At 41.3% G+C, this 17569-nt stretch overlaps 1 protein-coding gene across 3 annotated transcripts in view; it reads right to left on the reverse strand.

Annotated features, from left to right (window-relative positions):
* Positions 1 to 17569, reverse strand: part of THSD7A (thrombospondin type 1 domain containing 7A) — an 862000-nt gene that overhangs the window by 29072 nt on the left and 815359 nt on the right. For all 3 annotated transcript variants that reach the window (XM_029588974.1, XM_029588975.1, XM_029588973.1), the window contains 2 exons: positions 14290 to 14463; positions 9628 to 9723 (listed from right to left, as the gene is read on the reverse strand). In XM_029588974.1, coding sequence (XP_029444834.1) covers positions 9628 to 9723; positions 14290 to 14463 — 270 coding nt within the window. The remainder of the gene's footprint in view (positions 1 to 9627; positions 9724 to 14289; positions 14464 to 17569) is intronic.

Here is a 17569-nt window from a genome sequence, read left to right on the forward strand (position 1 = left end):
GGTCTTGCAAATTCCATCTAAGGTAATCACCAAAGAGTAAATGCATGCAAATCAGTTCATTACCATGCCAATGAGTTGCACAGCTCATGAAAACATTTTGAAAACAGGAAAGTAAGTGTCACTAGGCTAAAGTGCCTGATAATACTCCAGAGCTGCCAGCTTAAAGGGGTCAAAAGACTCTATAATATAGCCCTAAGAAAAGCTGTCTGGTGGCCAATGTTTCCTCCAAAGAAAGACTTGGTGTTGGCAAATTTTTTTTCATGTGAGCAACACATTTTTTTTTCATGTGAGCAACAATTTTTTTAAACCAACCATTTTTGAGCACCAGTATTAGCGTCGCAGTTCTGTGTATAGCTCAAAGAAAAATGTATTGAGCGATGATGTAAAACCTGTGAGCGATGCTCCGAAATGTATGAGCGATCGCCCACATGCTCAGCTTAGAGGGAATTATGCTGGGGGCCTCAACAAGCAAGGTACAGTCTTTACCTCCTCCTGTCAGCTGGCAGATAAATTTTAAAAAAATAAGTAGTGCCCCTGAACGCCCTCATCCTGGGCTTTAGGCTCCACATATTTAAAATATCCAGTAACTCCCTTACAGTAACCCCTCCCAGATCCACCCCTGCCTACCCTATCAGTATTGTGGTAACCCCCGCTTGCGCCGGCCTGCTAGTGCCATCATTCAAAACTTTCATGTGGTGGGCAAAGGGGAGCCAAGAGTCAGATGGCATTGGCAGAGCAGGAACTAGTATGGATTGCTTCTGCCCCCTGAAGACCCCATACTGATGGGATAAGCAGAGGAGGAGAAGCCAGAGGGAGTGGGGTTCAGCAAGGCTACTTTTTCAAATGTACCTATTGGATGGGGGGCCATTAGGGAACTTTTCTGGAAGGCCATGCTGCAGGGTCTTGCGGCCTCTTTAAATCACCTGGCCATGAATGAGGGCTCGGCATCACACATTGCCATGGCTGGAAATGCAAACTTTTCACAACCATAGCAATGGTGGTACTCAGTTTATTGCTGAAGGAAATTTTCTCATAGTAAAACGGTACAATAATGTATTGTTTGACTGTGGCTTAGTAAATTGGCCCCTCAGTTTCATCCAGAATTTGGAAAGGTCTCTGGAGGAAGAAGAGTCAAGGGCCACATTTCTCTTTTCTTTTGTTTGAGAATCAGATCAGGTCTGGACCACAAGCTTTTACTTTGTCATAAGGATAAGATGTTTCTGGGTCAAAGACTTTAGGCAAAGCAACACAATTGAAGAGGGACAGTTTCTTTTAATGCATCAAGAGGTGCAGAAGTTTTTTCTTAGATGCTCATGAAGATGCTTGATCATATTTTGTTGCAAAAATTACATTTCTTAGGATCCAAAACTACCAAGGGTTTTTATTAATGACAGAACATTTCCTAATTTGATGGTGGGAAACATTTATGTATCTTGACTTTTGCTTTGAGGTCAAAAGTTTCTGATAATGTAGTAGTGAACTTCCAGGCACTCATCATTTTTGCCCAAATTTTTCTGTTTTGGATCCACCTTCTTTTGGCTAGGAAAGGGGTAATGTAAGGTTAATTTACTTCTGTAGCTTTTTCTTGTTTATGTTTCCTTTCATATCTGCTTAATTTTCCTTTTTGCAAGTTGTTAAAATGAAAGTATGTAAACTGCTTGCCTAGCCGCAAAAGAGATAAAAGAAAGAAAGGGCAGGATGTATTCGAGTTTATTTTTCTTTCTTGGTCCTTATCATAAACTAGATTTTTTTTTCCAGAACCATGCACCATTGATGCACATGACAGAAATATTCATGTGAAGGCCCCTTTCAGATTCCTGTGGATCTACAAACTGTGTTGTTTACCTTGTCACTAGCAACATCTAGACTAAAACAAACTTTTTGACTAAGGTTGCCATCTGGCCCAGGTCAACTCGAATAGATTAATCTAGCCTTGATTTTACCCATTGGGGCCAATGTAATAATACCTGCGGCAAAACAGGTGCTAGTTATGAGCGTGGGTTTTGATCACTGCATGTGGCTAAAGCTGGTGCCTTGGCGGGATGTAAACAAAAAACATTATGCAAATTATTTGCGTGCAGAAATCCATGCACACGTGAAGAAATGCGTGTGTGCCTAAGCGCAGTAAGGCCCTATGTAATAAGCAGCGACATCCATGTAGAAAAGCCTTGCCGATAATATGGGCATAAAAGCAAACGAGGGAACGGGTCTCCCTATTCAGTGAAAGTATGACCCTGGAATGTATTCTTAATATTTTGAATAACTGTGTACTGCAGAAAACATGGCAAATATTTTCATGGGTGCTCGGGCGCTGAGATTGGTGCTCAGCTGGGCGTGAATCTGGACCCTCGAGTGCCCAGAAAGGTGCCTAGCTAAGCACAAATCTGGACGCTCGGTTACCGAAATAGGTGCTCAGCTGGGCGTGAATCTGGATGCTCAGGTACCCAGAAAGGCACCTAACTAAGCATGAATCTGGCTGCTCGGTCACTGAGATAGGTGCTCAGTTGGGTGCGAATCTGGATGCTTGTGCACCCAGAAAGGCACCTAGTTTTGCATGAATCTAGCTGGAACAGCCTGCTCCTCATGATCACTCCTCTCTGCCTGCTCCCTCTGATCTTCTCTCTCCTGCCATGACCTCTGTCACCTGCCAAACCTTCTACTGTTGTCAGCCTTTGGTGAAGCCACAGGATATACCATAACATCAAGAATAGCTGGACACAATCAGAAATTTCCATCATCAAGGGGACTGCTTAATCCTTCAGCTCTTCAGCTCTTCTTACTATTTTTCAACTGTTGTTGCCCTTCCTCAACTTTTACCCATTTGTGAAACCAGGAAGGAATGGAGAGAATAAGATGTGATTTAAGAAAGCTTGAAGAGTAGTTGAAGATATGGCAACAGGGATTTAATGCAAAGAAAGTGTAGAGTCATGCATCTGGGATGTGGTAATCTGAAAGAACTGTATGCGGTGTGGGGGGGGGGGGGGTAAATGCTGCTGGGCACGGAACAGGAGAGAGACCTTGGGGTAATAGAGTCTAGCAATCAAAAGATGGCTAAGCAATATAACAAGGCAAAAGCTAGAAGAATGCTGGGCTGCATAGAGAGAGGAATATCTAGTAAGAAAAAGGAAGTGATAATCCCCTTGTTCAGGTCCATGGTGAGGCCTCACCTGGAGTAATGTATTCAGTTCTGGAGACCATATCTCAAAGGGGACAGAGACAGGATGGAGGCGGTCCAGAGAAGGGTGATCAAAATGGTGGGAAATCTCCATCAAAAGACTTATGAGGAGAGGTTAAAGGAACTAAATATGTATACCATGGAGGAGAGAAGGTGCAGGGGAGATATGATACAGACCTTCAGATACATGAAAGGTTTTAATGCTGCACGATCAACAACAATCCTTTTCTGCTGGAAAGAAACCAACAGAACTAGGGGTCACGAAATGAAATTCCAGGGAGGACGACTCAGAGTAAATGTCAGGAAATATTTATTCATGGAGAGCTGGATGCCTGTAATGCCCTTTTGGAGGAGGTGGTGAGGGCAAAAAATGGTGTTCAAAAGGGCATGGAATAAACACTGTGGATCCCTAAAGGCAAGGAGGAGGGAAATGAAGTAAGAGGCATGGGGGTAACTTGCTGGTGTGGCAGATACAACCCTTAACAAGTAAGTCTTCAGACTGTTGATGCAACTCCATCATTGCTCACTGCGTCAATGGCAGGGGGAAAAGAGGAAAAGAGGAATTGGATTCAGACTTCAACCAACAACGACACTGAACTGTACAGTCTGGGAAAACAAATAGGTATGGGGGTAACTTGCCTCATGCGGTGGTTACTACTCTTAACCAAAAAGCCTGATACTACACTTCTGATGCAACTTCAATATTGCTCTCTGCTTCAACTACAGGGGGGGGGAAGGAAATTGAACTCAAACTGTAACCAACAAGAGCCCTAACCTTGGTGGTCTGAGTAACTGATAAGTATGGGAAACTGATAATTATGGGAGCTTGCTGGGCAGACTGAATAGGCCATTGGGTCTTTTTCTGCCATCACTTCTATGTTTCAATGTATGTTTCTGTGTTTGAGGACAACCTCATAAGATGTCTATCACTAACTCTGGGAAGATTGAGATTGCTTTTGCCATAGCCTCAGGGACAAAAAGAACCAAACACGATCGACCCTCCCCAGAGAAGGTACTGACTAGTCAAACAATATCAACTTAGCATTTAAAAGAAATGCTGCAATATAACATGGAGACTACCTGTGCTATAAAATTGGAGCTCTTGGATTTAACTGCCATGTTCTTGCAATATCACTGCGTTTGGACACTGTGGAGCATAGGCTGGATTCCTGTGAGTCAGCAGTTGCTGACCTCCAGATTGTTTCACAGAAATGTACCTCCTTACAAAATGACTTTGAAGATCTGTCAAACCGTAACAGACACAATAACATCTGCATCCTTGGTGTACCTGAAGGCTGCGAAGGGTCTGATGTACTGCCGTTTCTCCAGCAGCGGATACCTGCCAGTCTGGGCCTACAATTTGAGCTCCTGCTTGAGATTGAATACACCCATCGGATTCCCTCATGACCGATTCCTCAAGCCATGCACCCACGGCCTATTAAATTAAAGGTCTTGAGATACCAAAAAGTCCTGATGATCTTGGCTGCTGCCAATGCCAAGTCAACAATTACATTTGATAACATGCACCTTACTTAGTTCCGGATTTAGCCAAGGCCACCGCCACCCCCAGGAAGGCCTTTCTAGGCCTACGACCATGCTTTCAGGAAGCCGGAGTCCAATATGGCCTATTTTACCCAGCCAGAATGAAAGTAACACATAATAACTACACTTGTTCTCATGATGACCTATCAGCATTGATCGCCTACCTAGATGGACTTAAACTGACCTCCTCGATGGTTATTTGAGCACTGCAAGATGACGCCATTTTTTTTTCTTTCTTCCTTATTCAGCACTCTCTATATCTGCATCACAAAATCTATTAACTTGAAGAAGCTGTCCTGACATTTTCTCCTACTTGGTGGATCCTGCCCGACCTTGTTCTCCTACATTATTTTTTTCCAGTGTTTTTCTCTCTGGCTTTAGATCGATATACAGCTGATCATTGGTGCATAGAGTTGATAATTTTTGCCTTATTCCCTTCATTTGCTGAGTGGCAGCCTTTCTAGGCAGTGGTTCCTGTGTGGCACTTTGATTTCATCCTACAACAATGGATGGTATCGTGTTTGGCTCCCCTATAGAACTCACATTATTAGTTGACTTTTTGTTATATATGTGGGTTTTTTTTTATTATTTACTAGATTACTGCATACTTCTCCTATCTATTATTATATTGCCAGGATTGGAGGCATGATGATTGTGTTTCCATTCCTTTCCATGCTGTACTGACTTAGAAGTTTGGACCCATGACGTATCAGTACCTGCTGACTTCCCGTGGACCATGTCTGGAACAAATCCATTTGAGTCTCCCTCTCCTCCCACCTTACTCAATCCAATTTCTTTCTGGCTCACCATGCAGTTTGGACATTCTGGACCACATTTAAGGCCGGTCTTTCCACAACTAATCATTGTTGGATATGTAATGCCCCTAAGGCTGCCCTTTCACATCTTTTATTTCATTGTCTAAACACCAACAAATTCTTGCACGTCATCTAGACTATGATTTCTAAGATGCTAAATTTGACTTGCCCATTATCCTATAGTCTTATTGTTCTTAAATCCCTTGCCATTCAGCCACCCTTATCACCCTTTAAAGGGAAACTGTGTGACTTTCTGATGACTATAACAGTTAAATTAATATTGTAAAATTGGAAACACTCAGCTGTCTAAATGTTACATTCTGGTGGCACACTGCATGTCTAATTCATCGTTTTGAAAAAGAGGTGGCCAGGTATTAATGGATACGGAGCTGGGTAGCCATGTTGAGATCGGTGGACCACTACTTTAAGGACTAGGATGTCGATCTGTATTATGTCAGCATTTTGTTGTTTTTCTTCCATTTTTGTGTAGACTGCCTATTCCTTTCTTATGTTGATGCAACTGATGTATAACTATCAGTTTTCTTTGGAATATTCCCATATGGTTTTGATTCTGCTTAGAAGTTCCTCCTCTCTTCCCCTCCTCCCCCTCTCTCTTTTTTTCCTTTTGAATCTCAATTTTTTATATATCTTAAACTTGTTACTGTGTGTGATACTCCTCTGGAGTGCATAAGGAACCACTGTACTCTAGAGATATGCTTGTTCACATACCTTGCTGTTTTAATAAAATGTTTTGAACTAAAAAATAAAAAAGGAATCTCCATCATCAAAATCACATCAGAACTACACAGATTAACAACCAGACCACACCAATGCAAGCAATGGAATAAAAAAGCCCTTGAGATGGTGCTGTCACTTAACTCGTGCTCTGACCATGGCGGTAAAAACCCGCATTAAAAAACCTGCACTAGCATTAGCGTGGTTCCCTGCATTGACCATGATTAGATAATTGCCTCCTTTGCAAGCCATTAACATGCACTCACACAGAAAATATGCAGGTCAGTTAGCTCGTTCATATGCGCTTTTTTCCCATGCACAAAACCTTTATTACATCCCCATTAGAGCTTTGCACGGGAAAACGCACGTATTTGCAAGTACAAACCCGCAGCGGCTTCAGCACACCTTATTACGTCGGCCCCATTGTGCACATGCAGATTTACTTCTATTTTGTTTTTCTTAGGAAATCAAGAACTACAATTCTCTGCATGCAATGAGGCAAAGCCATGACTGGAGCAACGTGGATGACCTGGCAACCCCATTTTTCAGAAGTCTGATATTCCTATCTATTTTTGTGCAGGCTGCCTGGAAGATGTAAGTATGACTAGAAGTGCAAACATAGAATGAAATCCCTTCTCTAATGAAATCTCGCAGTCACTCCTGTGCATTAGAAGAATAAACACTCTTCCCTGCTTTTCTTCCCACCTCCCCCGTGTTCCAGTATTAGCTTAACACCACTGAAAACATTTCCAGATAAATAATATGTCAGGTGGCATTGTTAACATATTTATTCTTGGAAAGTGATACATATGAGGGAGAGGGATCAGGCATACTTAGAAAAAGGAAAAAGAAGCTTTCTTATTTTTATTTATTTATTTATTTATTATTTTTATATACCGACATTCGATCTCAATTGAGATATCACACTGGTTTACATTCAGGTACTGTAGGTATTTCTCTATCCCCAGAGGGCTTATAATCTAAGTTTTTGTACCTGAGGCAATGGAGGGTAAAATGACTTGTCCAAGGTCACAAGGAGCGACAGCAGGACTTGAACCCTGGTCTCCTGGTCTCCTTTCTTAAAGAGTTATGTACAAAAAAGGATACCAGCTGACCATACCTGTTTAAATTCATTCAAATAGTTATCTAAATTATACTCTCTAATGTTCAGCTCTCCTGAAAGCATAGCTAAATAAAATCCCAGAGGGATAAAATTAATTTTTTAATAAAGTGATATCATCTGTGATGTAGGTATTGACGTATGTCGGGAACTTTGTGGCTCTACAGGCCTCTGTTGAACATGGCACGGAACTGTGTGCTCTAAAGGTACAGCTGTTTCCCGGGTCATGGTGCCATCAGGTGAACTCTACATAGCACTCCAAAAAAATCCCTCCTCCTCCCCAATATCTGCATAATTGGGCATCCTGTCATAAGTTCTACTTTCTGAAACTAAACAAACAGGTTGAAGGTGATACCATTTTATTGGACTAATGCTTTATGTTATGTCTATGAAGACTGATTCTTGTCTTTAATTTTGGCTTGTTTCACCCAATGTAGCATCCTTCTCATATTTTTGCATTAGATTATGTACACAGTATTCACAGAGCAGGATGAATGTAAACTTCTTAGAGCTGTAGAGACATTTGATACGTGATGGCATCGTGGTGTCTTGCAGGGTTTGGTGCTATTTTCTTCTATCTGGGTTTCTATTTGGAGCCTACTGTTTATAAGTTTTTGTTTCAGGTTAGGTAGCTAGAACTGGGAGGGAGGGGGATAGTAGCTCCCTTTGCAATGCTAGAAGCACCGGGTCTGGGTGGCGTAGGACTGCTACTGCAATCTGGGCTGAAGATCTTACAGTTTCAAGGTACCAGCAGAGCGGCAGGGTTAGGGTTGGATTAGGGGGTGAAGGGAGAGAAAGGGGGGCCGCTTTTAGAGAAAATTTGAAACTGGGAAGGGTGGGAGGGGGAGGGGAAGGCGGTGCCAATAATTAAGTCTTTCATTTTTTTTCTTAATGCTGGGAGGAGTTTGGGAGGTGGGGAGGGTCTCAGGCCAGCTGGCACCTTGTTTGCAATATTGAGTGGGGGCATGGATTTGGGATGCCAGGCCAACTTTTGTTTTTATAACAGGCCATCACTTCTTAACTGGCTATATTCATTTCATTTGAATGTAGCCAGTTAAGCTAAATTATCCGGTTGTACAAAGATAGATAACTGTATATCTAGCTAGTGATATTCAAAAGATTGCCAGTGAAGGTAAAATTACTCAGATGAAGATGGCTGGATAACTTTAATCTGGGATATTCAGTGGGAAGTTTATCCCACCGAATGTCCTTAGTAACTTATCCAGCTAAATTTAACTGAAAACACTATCTGTTCTACACTTGTGGAACATTAGCATCTTTATTGCCAAAATATCCACAAAATCCCTATAGCTATGGAGACTTCAAACACCTTTGCCGTGAAATGGTTAAAAATGATACAAAAACATACCCCAACTTTGTAATTCCTTCTTGTTTTCAACATTTATGCAGTATCTTTATCTTTTAGTTTGTGTTTTCCTATTCTAAAGAAATGTAGAGGCTGATATTCAGTGCCATTTGCCCAGCTAAGCTCAGATATGAAAATCTCACCGCGCTGACTGGCCCCGAGTTACCTGGGGCAGAATCAGCTAACTGGCTAAATTAGCCTGATAAAAGCCAAAGAGCTATCTTAAAGTTAGCTAGTTCAACTTATCCAACTAACTTTCTGATAGCTGGGGATCTTCAGCAGCGCACCAGGCGGTAACCATTCCAGACAGCCAGTGGTTGAATACGTACCTCTTAATTCCTACGGTCCTTTCTTTCATCCACTGTCCCCTCTCTCTCCCATCATTTCTGCTCTCGTTTTATTTTAGAAAGACATTCTGTATGCCCTCAGTATATTCTGAACAGTCTTGCAGCTAGGATTGTGCCTTTTAATTACTCTGAAACCTGTTCGCGAGCTAAATAAAAAAGTGCCCTAGCAGCAGCGCTTAGAGCAAATGACGCCATGCGGAATATCTAATTATTATGTATAGAGGGGGGCAGCCCTGCTGAGAAAAGGCCAAGAATAGTCAGGGTAAAAGCAGAAGCAAACAGGAAGTTAGCAGATTTGACAGCAAATGCCACAGCATGTGAACCCTCAGGACACCTTGAGAAAGACAAAAATATATGGATTTCTGAAATTGGGACATGTATTCTTATCACCTTTTCATCAAACGCTATGCCTGTACTCGGAAGATAGTGGCCAGGCCACTATGTCCTTAGATGTTTTTAAACTTAAATCCATATGTAAGGGTAACAGTGTCTTTTAGTACTTGCATTAGGAAGAGAAAATACATTACCTGTAACGTTCAAGCCATCTGACCTTTGACACCAAACTGATCGAGAAGATCCTTTCCAATGGCTGGCCATCCACTTGTATTCAAAGCACTGACCGTCTGCATATACAAAAGGGATCTTTGAGGATAATTTTGTAATAGCTCGCTTAAGAAAGTTAGCAAATATGGGATAGATATTCATAGATATCAGGTTAAATAAGTTAGCCAGATAAGACTTATCCGGCTAACTTACAAGGGATATTCAGCAGAACAGCTATGCTGCTGAATATCCTCATAAAAACTGCTAATTAGCTGATTACATTTATCTGCTAACTTTAGACCTGCTATTGAGCAGGTCTAACTTATCCAGTTAAGTTAATCAAATACGTTTGAATATTGCTGTTTATCTGGCAGTCAGGGTCATTCATCAACATGCGTTAGGGCCTTAATGCCTGCGATAATGCATGCATTATTTTTCACATCACAAGATGCATATGCAAATTTTAGTCAAAGGGAGGAGTTTATGAAAATAAGGGATGTTTAACATTGCGTGCAATAGCATTACACATGTTTTAAATACACCTTTTTTCCTGGTGTTATACCCAAACTGGGATTTGAAATATTTAGCACAAATCCCATTTTGGGCAGGGGAGAGAAAGAGAGAGAAGTAAACTATTTATACCACTGTAGGAGGATCAACTAGTAACTCGAGGTGAGGTTTTGGTGGTGGTCTAGGGTTTGGGGGTAGTTTTACATGCACAATAAGAGGTACGAACAGCACAGTACACATCAGTGAAGATTTGATGTGATTTGGAGTGAGGAAGGTATACAAAGATGAGATTTGTACATTGTACTCTCAACCTAGTTTGATGCACTCTCTACCTAGCTGCTAACAAGCTAGGATTAGAGTACATTGTAGAAATCTCATCTTTGTGTACCTTTCCTCATTCCAAATCACATCAAATCTTCACTGATGTGTACTGTGCTGTTTGTACCTCTTATTGTGCATGTAAAACTGCCCCCCCAAACCCTAGACCACCACCAAAACCTCACCTAGAGTTATTAGTTGACCCTCCTAAAATGGTATAAATAGTTTACTTATATGAGAGCCTCTCTCTCTCTCTCTCACTCACACACACATGTGGGCACTTTGCAAAGTGAAAATATTGCAGGTGTGATAAATTTAAAACATGCTCTGGTAAAATACCTATCAAAGCAGTAACTCAAATATTTGGCTAACCACACCCCTTTTTATCACAGGTTTCATTCATGCAAAATTAATAGCAGAATAATGAATCTAGATCTAAGTTAGCTGGATAAGTAGCTCTACCTCGGAACGTCTATATCCAACCTATCACTTATCCGACTAAGTGGTAGCCGATGAATGGGATCATTTATTCAGCCACCACCACCTAGCTGGATAAGTCCCTATTTATCCAGTTAAGTAGTGCTGAATATCATCCTCTGTGTGTATAGGTTATACAAATTTTTAAAGTAAACTTCAGTGTGTATTTTCACTTTAAAAATAAATCTACTAAAACTACCTGCATACAATTACTAATTTATGCACTCAAAAGTTTAGTAAAAATTCACATGCATACTTTAAAAAATCTACAAGTATGCATATCAATCCAGAACCTCTTCCAGCTCTGTCCCAGAGGATGCTTCCACTCTGTCCAGATAAACTTATGCATACACAGGGCATATGTGCATAAGTTTACCCACATATTGGGTAGACAATTTTATAACAAGTCATTTATAGGGACTTGCAATTGTTTTTCCTGAATTAGGCAATGTCAATGAAATTTCCTAATTCGGAAAACTCCCGATAGCACACGGTAACTCTGCCAGGTTAGTGCGCACTAGCCTGAAAATCGGGGCCCCCGAAAAAAAAACCCCAAACCACGGGAAAAACAAAATTCCCATGGGGGGGCCTGAAATGAAGTTTGACATGAAATTTTTACCCGAAGCACATCTGTATTATCAACATATTGTGAACCAGTATGATGTTACCATGAATATTTGTATATAAAAATAAATAAATACAATAAAATACATTGGTAAAGCACCATTTTACCGATGGAAATGCCTTTGAAAATTACATAATATCTAATCAGTGCCTCAGATGACAACAGCATTCTACTTTAAAAAATTGCTAAGGCAGAAAAAGGTCCAAAGGAGTTATTTAAGACTGATGTTCTAATAGGCAAACATAGTAGACTCAGTAATGGAATTCCGAATGAATTGAATGGGAATAGTTTTTCTAGGTATGGGATGAATAAAATCAAAGAGTATTGTAAGATATTGGAAAATGACTTAGTAATCAGATGGCAGATGGATGCAGGAAAGAGTTTAGAGGAGGGGATGGTATTGGGGAAGAATGATTAAGGTTTAGTAGATTTTTGCCCAGTAGACCAGATGGAGATGAGATATATTTTGTCTTTGTGTAAGGTGTTTGTATGATCTATGCCAAAGACTCAGCCTTGCATAGGTTGAATTTGTGGCAACCTACAGCAACCTCGGCCTCGGCCTACTCAAGGTTGATGCCTGAGCTTGAGCCAAGGCTGGAAATTGGGCCCAGGCTCAATGCTGTGGCCTGGCAGGGAGGCCAGATCCTGACTCTGGGACCTTGACCCAGATGCAGACTCAGTGCTGGGGCCCCACATCCTGAAGCTGAGGCCTAAACCCAGACTGAGGCCCAGGGCTAATGCCCGGCCTAGAGGTGAGTTCCAATGCCTTGGCCTCAGTCTTGCATAGGCTGAGGTCACAGTAGGTTGCTACTAACTTGGCATTGGCCTATTCAAGGCTGACATCTTGGCCTAAACCAAATCACAGGCCCAAGCCCTATGTTGCGGCCCAGCTGGAAGACTAGGTCCTGAGCCAGGCCTTGACCCTGACCAAGGACCGATGCCAAGGCCTGGCACATAGACCAGGTCCCAATGCCTTGGCTTCAGCCTAGGGCCAGACTGAAGCCTTGTCTTGCTTAGGCCAAGGTCATTGTAGGTCACTGTGACATCAGTGTCAGCACACTCAAGGTTGATACCTCAGCCTAGGCTATAGCCCAAGCCCAGGCCCAACGCTGAGACCCACTTGGAGGCTGGGTCCTATCACCTGGGTCTTGGATTAAGATCAGGCCTAGGCCTAGAGCCCAGGCTTCGAAATAGCTCCAATGTGTCCGATGTCCTTTTGTTTTCTTTTTCAACTGATGCCATCCATTGGAGTCGTACTGGACTTAATGAACTCTGGTGAATTAACCCCATCAGACAGTGCCATTTTAATTTATGGCAATGTATGCAATGCCATACATCAGAATGGCACTGAGCACTGGGGTGAATATACCAGAGTTCATTAACTCTGGCGTGATCTCAGTGGACAATGTCAGTTAAAAAAGAAAACAAAAGGACATGTAGAATATCTGTTTTTGCAGAATATCTGCCATCATAAAATGGAATATCTGCCATCATAAAATGGAATATCTACCATCATAAAATGGTTGTTATTTGGTATGTTTTCAAACTCTCAAAAAGTTATTTGGAAGAATCATAATAACAAAAAGGCTTATGGGGAAGCCAATTTTCAAAGAAATTTGCCCAGGTAATTATACAGTTACCTAGGTAAATTCCTCAGGCTGAAAACCCCTCAATGGCCAAAAGTATACATGCTGTTCATTTTTGGCTGATGGGTAAAGGCTTGAGAGGAAAAAAGCAAAGTTTAGGCAGAGTGCAGAGTCTATGGGTACAAAAGTACGCACAGTCATCACAGGCCCCACATTTTCAAAAGGAAACCCCAAAAAGTTTCCCTTCAAAAATTAGCTTGTGGGTCTACAGATACATATCTGTTTACTCTGTCCAGGCACAGATGTGAGGCATTCTTGCTTTGCTATGATTCACAAGATCTAGCTTTACAGAATGGGTAAGAAGACTGAGTGACTACAGTCACTCTTTGATCTCCAGATGTGTTCATTGTACATGACATAGTTATATCCATAAGAACTGATATGCATCCCTGTTGAGATGTATCACAGTGGGAGGTGTGCGAGACATCCTAGCCTAAAAGGCATTATGCCAGTTAATAGGTATGATTTCCATGTTGTAGAAGTTGGCGGGGTGTTTGTAGGAGTGTGATTTACAAAGATAGACCCCCTCTATTTCAGCATGACTGCTAGGGAGATAGACTAGGTAATGCAGTGATGGAACCCTTGAGAGTGACAGGTGAGATTCCAATGGCAAATAATCTTAGGCTTGCTAGCCATTATCTAGTAGTACTATAGCAATGATAAATAGAAGCCTGTGTGAAAGGAGGCTGTGAGATTGTCAAGCCATGACAGTAGTGAAGGAGTTAATGATTGCATGGTGTGTATAAAGGAAAGAGATTTGGCTAGCATCCTGTCAATTATATCCTTTCATGAAGAAGGCAACTATGCATGAAGGATACAGGATAAATATTGTGTGGATGAGAACATTATTTCTCTTTTCATTTGGTCACCTGTTCTTGCTTACTAAGCAATGGTGACTAGGTGTGTGTGGGCTTTTCTTGTTTGGTTTTTTTTTGCTTGTGGTTTTGTTAAATAATTTACTTATTATCATTAAGATCTGAAATTGTTTATAATAATAAATAATTGTATTTGAAAATGCATACATAAAAAATTTAAAAAATAAAATACAAAATTCACTCTAGCCTACTCACCATTACAAGATCTAGATTCCAGAGTTTGTTCTGGACATAGATGCTGATTTTCTAGTTCTTGAATTATTACTGCTCTGGATCGAACTTGTATGCCTTCAAATCCAAGATCTTGACCATTAACACATGTCAACTGACACAGGCTCCATTCAGACCACTCCTTCAAATAACAGTCACCTGCCAATAGGAAATTACATAAACAAGTTTTACGGCCTGGGGGTACTGATATACAGACATAAGTGAAAAACCATAGGATTGCTTCTATGGCCTAGTCCAAAAGCAAGTCAGCGTGGTCAGAATTTTCAGGAAGGCTTCTCAACCAGTACAAATTAGGTCCAAATTCAAAACCCATTTAGATGGATAATTTAATAGTTATCCATCAAAATGACTTACCGAGCTATATTCAGCCTTTATCAGGCTAAATTCTAGATGGCTAATATGTTAGGTGGCCAGAATTTAGCAGGATGAGTTAGGGGCTTATCACTGTTAACCTGCGATTGGACGCATGTTTTGGACGCGCTAGCTTTACCCCTTATGAGCATCCAACCCTCCCGAACCTAAAAGCGCCCACAACATGCAAATGCATGTTGATGGCCCTATTAGGTATTCCTGCGTGATACAGAAAGTAAAATGTGCAGCCAAGCTGCACATTTTACTTTCAGAAATTAGCGCCTACCTTCAGGTAGGCGCTAATTTCTCCGGGCACCGGGAAAGTGCACAGAAAAGCAGTAAAAACTGCTTTTCTGTGCACCCTCCAACTTAATATCTTGGCGATATTAAGTCGGAGGTCCCGAAAGTTAAAAAAGTAAAAAAAATAGAAAAAAAAATGTGAAATAGGCCCGTGGCTCGAAAACCAGACGCTCAATTTTGCTGGTGACCGGTTTCCGAACCCGTGGCTGTCAGCGGGCTCGAGAACCGACGCCGGCAAAATTGAGCATCGGCTGTCAAACCCGTTGACAGCCGCCGTTCCTTTCAAAAAAGAGGCGCTAGGCCTAATTTAAATAAATTAAAATACTGTATCGCACGCACAGGAGAGTGGCCTGTCTCTAATAGTGGCCAATCTGGGTCACAAGTACCTGATAGATCCCCAATAGTTGATTTGTTTCTTCTATCTTACTCCCAGGGATAAGCGCTGGCCTTCCCAAGTTTACCTAGCTGATAACTGCTTGTGGACTTTTCCTTCAGGAACTTGTATAATCCTTTTTGAACCCCATTATATTAATTGCCCTGACCATGTCCTCTAGCAACTGATTCCATTGTTTGATTTTGCACTGAGTAAAAAAACAAAAAAAAAACCTTCCTAGTATTTGTTTTAAATCTGCCAGTTGCTAATTTAATGGAGTATCCCCTGGTCCTTGTATTGTTTGAAAGAGTAAATAACAGTTCCCTATTTACTTTACATGTTTCACCCCAGTCATGCTTTTATAAATCTCAATCATATCCCCTCTTGATTAGCTCTATTCCTTTCCAAACATTCTATTTGCCTTTTTGACTGCCACCACACACTGAGCCAAAGATTTCAAGGTATTTTCCACAAGGACTCTCCTTTTCCTGAGGGGTGGCTTCTAACATGGAACCCAGCGTTGTGAACTGGTAGTTGGGGTTATTTTTCCTACATGTATCGCTTTGCAATTTAAATTGTATCTGTCATTTAGAAGCCCAGTCTCCTACTCTCACAAAGTCCTTCTGCTGCTATTTTAACAAATCAAAATGATTTTGTGTCATCTGCAAATTTGGTCATCTTATTCGTTGTTGTTTTCTCAAGATCATTTATGAATATGTTAAGTAGCACAGGTCTCAGTACAAACCCCTGGTTCACAAATCCACTAACAGCATTCCTCCATTTGGAAAACTGACCTCTGTTTCCTGTCTTTTATCCAGTTACCAAGCCACAATAGGACACTTCCTCCAATCCCATGACCTCCACATTTCCTGAGGAGTCTCTCATGAGGGACTTTGTTAATCTTTTTGAAAATCCAAATGCTCTGTATCAACTGGCTTACCTTTATCCTCATGTTTATTTATACCTTCAAAACGAATCTAGTAAATTTGTAAGGCATGACTTCTCTTTGTAAAAACCATGGTGACCCCCCCCCCCCTTTAAACCTAGTCTGACAACAGTAATTTTGTTTTTAAAAACAGCTTCTACCATTTTGCCCAACACCAATCTATCGTTTCCTGGATCACATTTTAAAAATTGTCAATATTTTGGGCACCCTCTAGTCTTTTGGTACTGTGTCTGTTTTATATGATAGATTGCAAATCACCAGAGACAGGTCTGCAATTTCATGTTTGAGTTCCTTCAGAACTGTGGGTGAATACCATCTGGTCCCAATGATTTGTTGTTTAGTCTGTCAATCTGACATTATATATTTCATTTTCACAATGATTTCATTTAGTTGCTCAGAGTTATCACTACCAAAATATGTTTCCACTGTGGGTATGATTCTGACATCTGCCTCAGTAAAAACAGGCAACAAATTCATTTATTTTTTTTCTGCTATTTCCTTGTCCTCCCTGACCACCCTTTTTACCCCCTTGGTCATTTTACAGTCCAAGTGACTTCCTCACAAGACCTTACAGCATACTGGCAGATTATACAACTAATACTACCTAAAACAATTGGTACTAATTTTATCTGCTTTAACAATATAAATAATGCTTTGAATGTACCAGGACTTGAACTTGTGAACCTTGAGTTTACAGCATCACAGATACAGTATTACAAATTGTTCTTTAGAAAACAGTTGAACCCTTCAGCATCAAGAGTTTTATATAGTTCCTATTCCTACTGTATTAGCTTGTTGTGGACGTGGACCCTTGGACTGAGATGGAATTGGCACAATTCACAGGGTGGAGACCTGCAGGTCCCCACTGTCAGCTGGTGGAGTTGAACAAGGCAGAGGCACAAGTGGAGCATTGCCTGTGCCAACCCATGTTCCCCTTAGGTTGAGTCCTCAGGTGCCGGGGCTGGCAGGTTTTAGGTGGTGGCCTCTGTTGATGAAGGTAAGATCTGTGGGACATCGGGTAGGCAGGAGAAGTCGAAGGCAGATATGGGTTAGAGCAGGCAACGTTCAAGAGAAGCCCAGTAAGAAAGCTGGGGTAAAAGCTGAAGATCCATCCAAAGGAAGGCGGGACAGAGCAACACAAGAGGCAAGGCACACTGAAGAACTGAAAGGGTAATGGATGCCTGGAATGCCTTCCTAGAATGGATGGTGAAAAATAAAATAGTAATAGACTTCAAAAACGTTGTTGAGTAAACACAGAAGATTCTTACTTGCTA

Source organism: Rhinatrema bivittatum, chromosome 2, assembly GCF_901001135.1.
Source record: "Rhinatrema bivittatum chromosome 2, aRhiBiv1.1, whole genome shotgun sequence".
NCBI classification, from domain to species: Eukaryota; Metazoa; Chordata; class Amphibia; order Gymnophiona; family Rhinatrematidae; genus Rhinatrema; species Rhinatrema bivittatum.